Below are 14000 nucleotides of genomic sequence, written 5' to 3' on the forward strand. Positions count from 1 at the left end.
GAAAAGTAGCAAGTTCACACAGAGGGTAACAGTCTACTACTGCTACCAATTCGCCCCTTAGGGTCAGTGGCAGAAGTTTGTAGGATGGATCAAAAGGGCAAATCTGACAACGTAGGTGGGGGGGGGGGGTCAACGTGGTACAATTTCTATTTGTTCAATTGTTTTTTAAAATATTAAACTATGACATGTAAGAAAAATAAGATTTTAAGAAAGTGAGGGTTGCACAGCTGAGCGATGCCCCTGCTCAGGCTCCTGCGGGCAGCGTTCACAGCGCACATCCTACACAAGCAGACAGACCGCACACGGGGCCGAGTGCTGACAGCACCCAGCCCAGGACTCCTTGCTCCGGCCCCACTGCCTCACACACGCAGTTCCCCGCCGGCCTGCGGGGGCGCTGTTTGCGGCTCCCATCTTCCCTCGGAGGCGCAGCGTGCGGTCGTTGAGTGACGCGCGTGCGTTTGGCGCGCGCGGCGGCCCGTAGTGTGGAGCCTGCTGGCTGGAGGGGTGGCAGGATGGCGGGCGCGGGGCTGGTGGCGCAGGGCCTGAAGGAGGCGCTGGTGGAGACGCTGACCGGCATCCTGTGCCCGGTGCAGGGCGTGCGTGCGGCCGCAGAGGAGCAGGTGAAGGTGCTGGAGGTGACCGAGGGTGAGTCCGGGCCTTTGCCTTACAGCACAGACCCCCCGGCGCGGCTACAGGCGGCTACCGGCCCCGCACGGTGGGGGGCAGCCAGGGCCGGGCCCCCATCTCCGGGCTGCCTCCGCCCCTATTCGCCGACCTGCTAACCAGGGCCACAGCCAGTCGTTCTGCGCAGCCAGGCCCCGCCAGCAGCGCCTCGCACGTCTACAGCCCGGAGCGCTGTCCCTCCGGCAGCCCCGCTCTTCACCCGGGCGGCTCGGAGTCGAGGGTGCGCCCATCACCTAGGCAGACATGGCCGGCGGTGGGGGACCCAAGGCCGAGCCCTGGGACTCTCTCTGTCGAGAGCCCAGGCTCCTGCTCCCTCTTCATGGAGCGCTTTCCCTTGGCCCTCCCTGGTGCCTCTGTCTTTTGTATAAAGCCCTGGCTAGTCTGTGTCAGAAACACTGGCAGCTCCTCTGCATCATCTGCCGGGAGGGAAAAGGAGTTTCCGATCTCTTTTCCCCTATGCAGAGCCTCCTGGCTGCTGAGAAGTGGGGCGCTCTGCTGCTTTTCCCTTTCTCTCTGAGTTGCTCCGAGGAGATGGCTTCAAGCTATGTTTTTTTTTCCCCCAAATTTCATCTACAAGTGCATATTTCTTTCTTTTATGTAACTCTGTATGGCTTGGGACACAAAAATAACAAAGAGTTAAACTGGCTGGAAGTATTAATTTAAGAGGGGATAGTAAAAGAGCTAAATGTGTGGAGCTTGACTGAAGAGACATGTTAAGTGTTTAAATATTTAAGTGGTGTAATTAGCACTCTTGGTCTTGCATTGTCTGATGGGGTGTAAACTAGGAGTAATGAAATTAAGAAAAAGAAAGTATAGCTCTTATGGTTTTCCTTGTATTTTTCCTACTAGACTGGATTTTCCTCTTGCGAATTTCATGTAATGTTTAAAAATAAAAGAATATAAAATGTATCAGAGGGGTAGCCCTGTTAGTCTGTATGCGCACCCCCCCCCCCCAAAAATCCAGTGGCAATTTAGGCCTGTTCTGTACTTTTCACTCCATGCATCTGAAGAAGTGGGTTTTTACCCAAAAAAGCTTATGCCCAAATAAATCTGTTAGTCTTTAATATAAAAAGTGTTTGTCTGTTGTACCAAAGTCTCAGGCTTCAGTGCAGAACTAATCTATAAATCTTATTGCTGTGAATAATCAAACAAGGGCATACTGCCTGATTCCATACCAAGTGGTTAAGTTGGTTTGCACAATAACCCATTTCTCTGTAAACATTCAATGGACTTATAATGTGGACGAAAGCATGCAAAACCTGCAGCAGCAGCTTGTTGCAACTGCCAGCAACTGGACACATTAAAATCTTGACCCTGTCGAAGGAGGAGAGGCAGTGCTTTGGTGGTGGCTCAGATATTGGACCATGCTGCAGTGGTCAGGACTCAATGTTGCTGTGCATTGTATATTGTTTACCGTACTTGTGTTACGTTGCATATGGAGATAACCTGTAAGTAATGTAGTATGCCCTCTCCACCCCACAGTGTGCAAGACAACCCAGACCCAACCTTCTTGGGCCCAATATAGTGGGAAGTCTGGGACACTAATTGCAGTAGGTGTGGCATGCTCATACGAGAGAAGGTGCAGGGCACTATACTACACAAGGAGCAGTGGGACAAATGGAATATCGATGCCTTCCAACTTGATGCCTGGCCCTATCAGGAAATATGTCACCATATTGTCCTATGCTTTTCCAGGGATACCTGGGCAGGAGGATCCCAAAAGGAAAAAAAAAAAAAAGGGGGGTGGTGGAGTGTTAGGATATAGATATTCAGGCCTGTCTGCAAAGGCCTATACTTTAACCATTTAGGTGTATTCTTATCACTTAGCTAGTTATAGAGGTATAGAAGAAAGAATCAAAGATCACTGTCTATGTAATGGCCTTCTCTTACTGTGACAGGCTAAGGCCTTCAGCTAAGATGTAGTTAGGCAGCCATAAGCTGGGAAGTGTATGGTCACATCCTCACATTCCAAACTAGTCACATTGAAATAAGGTGCTATTGGCTATTAGGAATACAATCCTATCCTGATATTCCAATCACCTCCAGAGGAAGGGTAGAGCCTAGAAGATGTAAAAGGAAACTTAGTTTGATAGCATCCTGTCTGGCAAGAACTCACTTATCAATAGACACAGCTGGAAAACCCTTACGTCTGTATAAATGTAATTGTGAAATCCTCACTTCTGTATTGATTTGTATGTTTATTTGCACGGTCTCTGTCTGCTTCTGTAATTGTTTCTGTCTGCTGTATATTTAATTTTGTTGGGTGTAAACCATTCAAGGTGGTGGGGTATAATTGGTTAAATAACCATGTTACAATATGTTAGAACTGGTAAGTTAAATTTCAGTAAAATGATGGTTAGGTATAGTAAGGAGAAATTCAATTTTACTATAGTAGTTGCAGTAATGAGTGAGCGGGGAATTCGATTCATGTTTTGCGAAACGGGCCAGGAAAGGACAGAACAAGGGACTACGAAACTCTGTGGTGTAGAGCTGAAGAGAGGAGGACCAAGGGAGGAAATGGAATACTGCTTTGCTGAGTTCCGACCAATAAACATTGAATTGTTTGCGCCTTTGGACTTGGGGTATTGCTGCTCTCTGTTCATGCGAGAAGGACCAGGGAAGTAGGAGGGTGAAGGAATAAGCCCCCTAACAATATTGGAATTAAATACTTATGTAGGTGCAATCAATGTCAAGTATAAACATAACTTTTTCCAAAGCATTACTCTATTGACATACATTAGCTTTTCCATAGTTGATTTTGGAACCAGAGCATTTGCCTGGAAAATTGCCAATTAACTTTGAAGACAAAGGAGAACATTTGACTTTACTGTTGTTTCTCTTTCATTATCATAAATATCTTGTTGCTATTCCTTGATATTCTCTGTATAACTTAATCTCCTTTAAACCTCATTCACTGGCAGTATTGGGGGTGATGGTGTAGGATTGTAGTTAACCAGATTTATTAATTGTTCCTGTTGTGGATACCTTTGTGGTCAGTCCTACTTCTATTGATATCACTGGCAATCATTGATTTTAGTGGGCACAGGGTAACATAGTATGTGTTTCTGTGAGTGTGTTGTCCTTTATTGACTGTCTGAAGGAATATAAAGATTCTTCTCTGCCTATCAGTTTACAGAGCACTTCCCTTAGCTCCAGTGGTAGAGGCCAGTGTACCTAATGCTGTGGGAACTCTCTTTTGGCTCTACAGATTTTTATGGAGAACTTGTGTATTTCTAATGGACCTTATGGAATCCATCTTTACACCCCTTATCGAAGTGCTTTCCTCACCATCTCACATTCAAAACTGTGTTACTGGTGACTATTGCCTCAGTCTCACTAACTCTCTTGGCTAAGGGTATGGCTACACTCAAAACTTCAAAGCGCTGCTGCAAGAGCGCTGCCGTGGCCGCGCTTTGAAGTGTGGGTGTAGTTGCAGCGCCAGCACTGGGAGAGAGCTCTCCCAGCGCTGCACGTACTCCAGCTCCTCATGGGGTTTAGCGTGCAGTGCTGGGAGCAGTGTTTACACTGAGGCTTTACAGCGCTGTATCTTGCAGCGCTCAGGGGGGTGTTTTTTTCGCACCCCTGAGCGAGAAAGTTGCAGCGCTGTGACGCCAGTGTAGCCAAGGCCTTAAGCACTAATGACAGACATCCTCCCATTCTCCCCCCTCCCATTGTCTTCCACAAGGATAAGGTGGTACTGAATTCCTCACCAAGGTAGTGTCCTATTTTACTTTAAATAAAACTATCAACCTCCCTGTTTTTCCCAACTCACACTCAAACTCAAGTGGAGCACATAGCAGATGACAATTTATCAACTAGCAACATATATGCTCCTTCCTTCAAGCATCAGGGCACTCAATTACCTGACAACTATTCCTGTATCAGGGCAGCCACTTCAAGCTTAGCCCATACCTTTACCAAGCTTTGTGGCTTAGATTTGGTGTCTAGATCAGATGCTGAAGGTGAGACCTGTTCTTCAATCCTTATTTAGCTAGGTAGGATTTCTCAGACCTGTATTAATCTGGGATTTGCAAACTAGTCATAAGAGGGAACCGCACATCCAAAGACTCAAAGAAGAAAGAATGGTAATTGTAGTTCTTCGAGATATTTTGTCTGTATGGATCCCAGTGTGCTCCCTCCATTGCCACTTCCTCAGAGTTCAGATATGCTGGGATTCTGAATTAGACCTGTTCTGCACTTAAAAATTAGATCAATCTAGCTTTGTTGCTTAGGGCTGTGAAAAATTTCACACTATGTGCAATGTAGTTAGATTGATCTAACCCCCAGCATAGGTATAGCTAGGGCAACAGAAGAATTATTTATTTGACCTAGCTACAACCCGTTGGAGAGGGGAATTAACTTCATTGATGAGAAAACCCCTTCTGTCGATGTAGGAAGTGTCTGTGCTACAGCGGTACAGCTGCATTGCCATAGCTATGCTGCTGTAGTGTAGACATACCCTGAATAATGGAACTGAGGTGTTTGGGGCTGCTCTGCCCTATGTACCATTGGGTTGGAGGGGGATACAAGACTATGCAAGCTGCAGATGGGGCCTCAAAAGACACTGCTGGTCAAAAGATTCCAGTCTCATGTGGTGTGCTTGCATACTTTAACTGTACCCACATGGACAAAACACCTCAAAGAACCACAGTTACTGTAAAGAAAGTAATCATTCTTTTTAAAAAAAAAAATTAAATTGTTCCTTTTTTGAAATTCTGTATATTTCTAGCTAAATTTTCAGACACTTGTCATTAAGAACATCAACAGTTAGTCCCCCTGAAAATGGTATGCTTCTCTTAAGGCTCAAACAACATTACATTGCTCCAAAAAGAGCTGGAATGAGATAAGTGGAACTATTGCCGCTTATTCAATAGAACTTCATTTATTGTCACTTTGGGCACCTCGAGTATCTTTTGGCAGTGACTTTTGCTCTCCTGTGCTGTGCTTTATTCCAAAATCAGCCTGTAGAGAACCAGCATGTGTTCTGTGTGTGCATGCTTATAGACAATTACAGAAGGCAGAGGTGAGTAAGTGATGGGACTTGGAAAGCAATCCTATAGGGTACATGTAAAGGGGTTGGAGTGGTCATGTCTGCGTTACATTTACACTCTTTCTCCCAAAGTATTATTCCTCATTACCCCCTGTTAAACACCCCTCATGGCTCCCCTCCCTTGCAAAGTCCTGCTCCAGCCCAAATGAAGGATTGTCATTTTAGCCAGAGCAAGATCCCTGTAACCTAGCACTGGGTCTTTATCAGACAGACAAGCTGACAGCTTTGCTTCTAACGTGCCTGAAGCTGCCATTCACCTCCTCCCTGTCTGACTCCATTACTTCAGATGAAAAGCAGGAAGCAAGGTGAGTGGAGAAGAGGGATAATAACAGCTGTAGATGGGCCTGGAGTGGGACTCCTAGTTCTGCTACTGAGTCCATTTGCCAGTCTGAAGCTAGTCTAGACCTTGAGAGGGCTTGTGGGGAAAGAGTTTGGTTTCCACTGGCATAGGGGCTGCAGCGTGGGTAGTACAGGGAGATACTCGACAGTTAGGGCAGCCATCATGATTCCTCCCATTCCGGCTCCCCCAAAGTATTACTTTCCCTTCATAGTATTCTCAGAATAATACCTGACCCCCATAAATGGCTTAGGGGAAGTTGACTCCCCTTCTCAGCAGAACACAGGTCCCATAGAGATCTCGCTGGACATGAGCCTCTCAGAAGAACAGCAGATTCTTTGGCACAGGGGCAGCTATCACAGACCTCTCTCTTACCTGCTTTTCATAGCAGTGATGGAAAGAGTCAGGCAGGAGGCAGAGAAGGTAGCAGAACTACCCCACTGCTCCTGATCTGATGTGTGCCACTGCTGTATTTCCCCATCTGTAAGATGATGGTAATATTTCTGTTGTCTAATAATAATAATTGGAGATATACCTATCTCCTAGAACTGAAAGGGATCTTGAAAGGTCATCAGGTCCAGCCCCCTGCCTTCACTAGCAGGACCAAGTACTGATTTTTGCCCCAGATCCCTAAGTGGCCCGCTCAAGGATTGAACTCATAACCCTGGGTTTAGCAGGCCAATGCTCAAACCACTGAGCTATCCCTCCCCCCAATCTAGTTAGATTGAAAACTCCTCATGGCGAGGGCTGCCTCACAGTATTTATGTACAGTACCTAGCACCATGTGGCCCTGATACCAGTTGAAGCCTTTAGATCAGGGGTGGCCAACCTGAGCCTGAGAAGGAGCCAGAATTTACCAATGTATGTTGCCAAAGAGCCACAGTAATACATCAGCAGGCTCCCTCCTTCCCCCTCATTCCCCTGCCTCCTGATCAGCTGTTTCATGGCGTGCAGGAGGCTGGCAGGGGGGAGGGGGAGGAGTGAGGGCATGGCAGGCTCAGGGGAAAGGGCTGGAAGGGGTGAAGTGGGGGCAGGGCCTTTTGGAGAGCCAGGGGTTGAGCAGTGAGCACCCCCTGGCACATTGGAAAGTTGGCATCTGAAGCTTCAGCCCCAGAGTGATGCCTATACAAGGAGCTGCATATTAACATCTGGAGAGCTGCCTGTGGCTCCAGAGCCACAGGTTGGCCACCCCTGCTTTAGATGATTCTGTAGTATGAATAAATAATGGGGAAAGGGTATTTTGTTCTCTCTCTAAGTGCCTTTTTCCGCTGGAGATGGTCTCTGCGAGAGAAGTGCTTAGAGCACAATCTCTGTGGAAGTGACCACGGTCTCTGGCGCACATACTACACCTCTTCCAGAAAATATCTCTCACCTTGAATTATAAGAGGGTAAAAATGCATTCACCATATTCCTTTTACTTATTCTAATGCCAATGTCATGTATAATAATTCAGGAAATAACCTTGTGTATCAAGATTGGCATGATAGTTCTGCATTTTTGTGATTTAGAGAACTGTGGTATCTGCACAGATTTTTATGTTATGTATGTATGGTGGTTTCTGAGTTATTGGCCATTGTGATCTATAGGGTGTTCAGATGTGCAAAATATGATTACTTTTACAGGAGGTTTCCTTGCTTTTGCCTTTGTGGGTTTTGTACTTCAGCAAATTTAGCTGTAATCAGTTTTGGATTTTTTTGGAACAGGAGGATATATTAGAAGACCCTGTCAGTTCTGCTTTATTTGTGACACTTTATATTGCTTTTAAATTTACATCAGATCACTTGTTGCAGGAGCTGACCTGCATAATCATCTGTAAATGTAGTGTATAACTGATACGCATAAACTTTTCAAGAACTGAATTTTGGATTATATATCCCAGGTTAGAGTATTGTGTTCAAGAGTTTTGTAAATGTTCTTTCAATATCCTTTTTTCCTGAGGTTGTAATGTTCATCTGAACTTTACGGTTTGGTGCTTTAGAACTCTGCTAGCATTCCCAAGCTATAATTTGAGGCCTATCTGTACCAAGCAAAGAATCTGTTGCAGATACAGAGATTGCATGGCATTGTTTTGTTGCATAACTTGTGCTTCAGTAGTTTAGTGTGTTCATGGCCCCACATTTTCTGACAGAACTGCTTTGGTACACGTGTGTACAGAGTAGGCTCTATGTTACTGTGGATATATCTACACTAGAAAGGTAGGTCAACCTGTGTAAGGTCGACTTACAGCCACTGGAGTATTACTGTGGAGGTGCATGTCCACGCTACCCTCCTTGGGTTGGTGGTATGCATCCTCACCAGGACTCGGAGGGCAGGGAGCTGCCCATGGCTTCTCACCTCCCCATTCCCGGTTGGGACAGTGGAGGGAAGCCTCAGCCTCCTAGGGCTTCTCAGCCCCCACCCACTGCCCACCAGGTAGCCATGTCAATTTCATGGCTCATGGACAGTGGGGTGCAGCTGCCTGAGCTTCTCACCCCAGCCTTGCTCTTAGAGCAGGGTCCATTCTTGCCCCGGCTCCCTGCTGGGAGCGGGGTCTAGCTCTCCAGAGAAGCAGCGGGGCAGATGGGCTCCAGCTGCCTGGCTTTCTTGTCAATTTCATGGCTCCTGTGTCTACACATACACTGTGTCACCTTAACTACACCAACATAACTTCACCTCCAGGAGAGGCTCAGGACGTATGATGTTGGTGTAGTAGAGCACTTACATCGGCAGGAGGAAGGCTGTAGTGTAGACATTAAGTTGATGTAAGCTGCCTTATGGTGTGGTGTTGTGTAGTGTAGACCACCCCTATTAATATATCCTTGAATTCAGGAAAAATTTATTCCATAGTGTCTAGTACTATTACTGGGAACAGGGATTTTAGATAGCTTGCAAATTTAAGGAAATAAATTTTGAAATGCAGTAGGATGAACAGCATTCAAACCTCTTTCATGTTTGTCTCTCTCTCTCTCTTAACAGTGAGAAAAGCCATTAATAGCTGGCACCAGTTTACCCAGATCTGAGCTTATGGACTTGTTCTCTGCTGTTCAAATGGCTGCCTGCAAATGGTTCTTTTAATTTAAAGCCATAGTTTCTTGTAATAATTTTTTGTTTAGGGTAGCTAAGTCTTTGATGCCCCTGTGGGAATAGTGCACCCACCTAGTGGGCAGCAAATGTATTATATGCCCCTTAAATATTTGTGTAGAATTGAGTGTTTTCCACTGAGAACTGCTTGAGCACAGACAGATTATTCAAAACATTTCTAGTGCACCAAATCTCCTTTTGTGCCAAGGATATGCACGTGGTCCTCTGCTCAGTCTGAGATTGTCTTGCTTTACTGGAGAAGCTGTGCGATATAGCCGCGAGTTGAATTTCTGAGCTCATCCAAGTAAATACATCCCATGGAGAGGTTATCTTCCCCTTCTCTGGTGGGTTTGCTGGCAAGTCCCACACACTAGTTGCTCCAGTGGATCCTATGGTAGTTTGTACACCCTGCAGCAGGGGTTCTCAACCTTATTCTTTCTGAGCCCCCTCACCCCCCACCTACTGTAAAAACTCCACATCCCACCTGTGCTGCCATAACTGTTTTTTTCTGCATATAAAAGGCAGGGCCAGCATTGAGGGTAGCAAGCAAGGCAGTTGCCTGGGGCCCCATGCCACAGGAGGCCCTGTGAAGCTAAGTTGCTCAGGCTTCAGCCCTGGGTGGCAGAGTTTGGAACCCCAGGCTTCAGCCCTATGTGGTGCAGGGTCAGCTTTTTTCCTTGGGCCACAGCAAGTCTATTGCTGGCCCTGCTTGATGGACCTCCTGAAACGTGCTTGGGGTCCCCAAGTCGGCCCTGGACCCCTTGTTGAGAACCACTGCCCTACAGGGAACTAACTTTTAATAAAGTTTCATCCTGCAAGGGATGACAGCTTAAATATTCTAGTGAGTGTTATGCAGAATATTGGTAATGGGTTTCTTCTTATCCTGCAGTATGAACACTATCACACCCACAATGGCTCCTCTGGTTTTCAATATATTTAACTCTCTGTGAGTTTCCACATAGTCCTCGTTTAAATTTCACTTTAATTGTTGCTTGAGTTCTTTCAGGGTAAGAAGAAAGCCTTTAAGTAACCAATTTTTTTTCTATATACATTACTTCTAAACCAATTCACAAGCATAAAGTGTTTGTCAATGATGTTTAACTTTTTATCTGTTGGAATTATTGCAAATCAGTAAAGCATAGCTAGTATCACTTAATGGGCAGAACTTTTTATGTAACTAAGACCCCAAGCTTCTTGCATCCCTCATCTGCCCACTGTTTGTGGGGTGGAGACAGAAAACTAAATTCTCTGCAAGAGTATTACCCACAAGAGCTTTTAATTTTGATCCACTTTACTATTTGCTCAAAGCAAAATCTCTGTTTAATATAAGTAACTTAAGTTTAAACGGTGATATTGTAGGGGGGCACCAGCTCCACTTTAGTTAAGGTTGTGAAGCCCTTTCTGTTAAAAGGGTGACTCTAAGTCATTAGGAGTAATGGTCTCAAGTTGCAGTGGAGGAGGTTTAGGATGGATATTAGGAAACACTTTTCACTAGGAGGATGGTGAAGCACTGAATGAGTTACCTAGGGAGCGTGGTGGAATATCTTTCTTGGAGATTTTTAGGCAGGCTTTGACAAAGCCCTTGGCTGGGTGATGAGTTGGGGATTGATCCTGCTTTGAGCAGGAATTGGACTAAGGTGATGCATGCAGTCTCTTCACACCTAATATTCAGTGATTCTCATGAAAGTAATTGAAGCAGATATTATTAAGTCATTGAGAGGTGAACTCTCACGCAGCCGCTTTAACATGCTTGTGTGGTACGGCAGAGCTTCTAAAAAAGCCCACCGTCCCGAGCGGCGTAAACTCCCAGCGCTGGTGCGAATGTCTGCTCTGGCACTTTACAAGCGCTGAACTTGCTGTGCTTGGGATGTTTTTTTTCACACCCTGAGCGAGAAAGTTGCAACTTTGTAAATTGCAGTGTAAAACAAGTCTCCAATTCACAGGCTACTCTTATATATTTGAGGATTTCTTGCATGCATATATTAGGAGGAGAACATCAACACAGACTGACATTTAAAAATTGTTTTATTTACTAAATTTATATTCTGCATTTTTTTCTTGCAACAGCAACATAATATTTTAAACAGAACGAGCATATGAATGTCTGAATTTAAACGTTTCAAGTTTTTTTAACCAGTTTTGTTGTTTAAAATTGTTTTAACTAAAATAGTTAAATGGAAATATAGAAAAACCCAACAATTAACGACTATATCAGCCAGGACAACATAAAACCTAAAATGATTGGCTTCTCATTTACTCCTGATCTTCACTTCATTTTGGTGTTAATAATCTGGTAAGGAAAACAATTTTCTGCTTTTTCAGGTCCAAACAGATTCTCAATTGGAATGAATTAGTCCGAGGAAGAAATATTCTTTCTACATCGTCGAAGAAGCTTACTGCTATTAAAAATGAGATGATCACTTCACAGTTTCTGATCACATGCTTAAGTGACTATCCAGCCATTCACTGGTGTGACTTTCCTTAAAACATCATCAGCAAAACAAATTTCTTGAATGGTTTCACTAGCTCTGAAGTTTTTGCAGTTGGCATTATGGAGGGATGCTGGAATGTCCATGTATCTTCAGCTGTTAAGTGTTGACCGGGTAACCGAGTATTGAGAATATATTGCAGGGAAAATGAGCTGGAGATAGGCTTCCATTCGTTTTTTCAATGCTGTAATTTATTTCTATCCATTGCATATTTCTTCTTTTAAGATCTCACTTCAGTTCTTCCAAATTTCTACAGCATCAGCAATAAAAGCAATTCTTCTGCATTTGTTCAAGGCACAGAAATAGGCTTCAGGGATACTCAGTATTGTTTCAACATTTCTCTTAAGTCCCAATGTGAGAACTTGCTGGACATCTATTTTTTCATGATTTTGTTCACAAAACTGTCATCAGGTTAGCGTTCTTGATATAGTCTCAAACAGTCCACTACTGAGTTCCATCGCACACCTTGTGGGAATTTAACTTGGGTTCTCCCACTTTTTTCAGAGCACTGCTGAAAGTATGATTGTTACGAAGTATTTTGCAATTTCAACATTGCTTTATTTGGGACCACGAAGTCCTTTGCTAGGAGGTATTCAAATGACACTGCCAACCGTATATTATTAGCTTTGAGACTCTCTCTAGAATTCTCGTCTATCTTGGATACATTTGTAACATTGTCTGTGACCAGTCTGCATAGTAGACATTTTGAAATTTTTTTTATTTTTTATAGCTTTCTGCTATTTCATTGGTATCTGCTATGCGTGCATTTAACTGACATATCACTTGTTTTCTGGAAGGAAGACAATTCCCTTCTTCTGTATCACACAAGCACGTACAAAGGATAATTGTGACATTGCTCCACCATTCAGGACACAGGTTAACATATTTTACCTCTCAGCCTTTTGCACATGGCTCAGTTCTCTTTCACTACACTTATCCGCAATTTATCCTGTGATGTCTGCTCTGTTGAGTGATTGTATCCTGGTTTAATGACTGAATCATCGTTAATGAAGTATGGGTTTTCAATCATAGGAAAGGAAAGCATAACAGTCGGGCGATTTTTTTCACATCAGTTACCTCTTTTGTAATCTTGCTGGTTCTTATCACAAACACTATCTGGGCTTTTTTCTGGATGATGATTTTTCTCCTTTTGCTACAGGTATATACTGTGGCTCTGTGACATCATGATGTGACTGAAGCACCATCTTTGGCAGATAACTCTGAAATTACAGAAAATGATGGTGATCTTGAAGTGGATAGTCTTCAAAGAATCCTGAATGTTGAGGATGGATTCACCTAAACAAATAAGTCAATGCAGTTATTTAATTATTATCATCATATGCTCATTTAGTATTACTCATACATTCACTGAACATTCAGTACTACTTTAAAAGGTGAAATTGTAAAAGGAATTGCCTATTTCAGGTATGTATTTTTTATCACAACTGCACATTAAAATGATAGTATCATACAGTAACAACTATATTTTGCGCAAACATGAGAATTCAAGAATCGTACAGAAGGAGGACAGGCAGTCCTTAAGAAGAAGTATGAAATAAAAAAGTTTACCAACCCGAAGATCCTGCATGTTCAGACATGTTCTATTCATCATCTTCATGCAGCTTCTCCTGAGAAGGAACACTTCTCATGATGTTTCATTTGGGCAACGTTTGGGCCTTGCATTTCTTTGTTGCACTCTTGGCATTTTTGCACGAATGTCTCCTTAACCCACAGGTAGAGGAACTTCATTAAATTTCCCAACTGGTCTCTCTTACGGCCTGCTGCCATTATAGGTTTTCCTTCTATTGAGAGGATCGGCATGGTAGATCTCAAATCAATGAAGACTACACTTAGAAAGACTCAAGACATCTGGAAAATGCTGCTCAAACAGTTTAACTTTTGTTTTACTGCCTGTCCCTCCTTCTCACGTTTATCTCCCGACTTCTTTCCTTGTCCCAATCTATTCTTCCCCCAACAATTTCTATTAATTAAACATTTTGAAACTTTAAGAGAGAGGTAAGGGATGGACTCTGTACACAAATTTGCAGAGGGACAGAGGGTTGAGGTCTGTATTTATCACTTTTATATATTCATATTTATTCTTAAACATTTTTGCTGTTAACAAGCATGTTATCTCTGGAGACACAAATCCACAGTTTGAGAACTGCAAAACTAAGCATCTCTGATGGTATCTTCTAGACTGAGCACTGAGTCCCATTGGGTAGATAGAAAGATTAACCTAAATCTATACAGAAGCCTATGGAACCCCGTAAGATTGGGTCTGTAATCCATGAATTATTGGAACTCATTTACAGAACTTTTTACTTAAACATTACATGAATATATGGTCTCATGCTATAGAATTAGAATTTGTAATCCC

At 43.7% G+C, this 14000-nt stretch overlaps 1 protein-coding gene across 1 annotated transcript in view; it reads left to right on the top strand.

The window, feature by feature from the left end:
• The first annotated feature begins 432 nt into the window (after nt 1-432).
• The window catches only part of IPO9 (importin 9), a 209123-nt gene continuing 195555 nt past the window's right edge, over nt 433-14000 (top strand). Inside the window, exon 1 of the mRNA XM_075064718.1 lies at nt 433-645. Within this exon, the coding sequence (XP_074920819.1) occupies nt 513-645 (133 nt within the window). The 5' untranslated portion in view covers nt 433-512. The remainder of the gene's footprint in view (nt 646-14000) is intronic.

Source organism: Chelonoidis abingdonii, chromosome 4, assembly GCF_003597395.2.
Source record: "Chelonoidis abingdonii isolate Lonesome George chromosome 4, CheloAbing_2.0, whole genome shotgun sequence".
Taxonomy (NCBI): domain Eukaryota; kingdom Metazoa; phylum Chordata; order Testudines; family Testudinidae; genus Chelonoidis; species Chelonoidis abingdonii.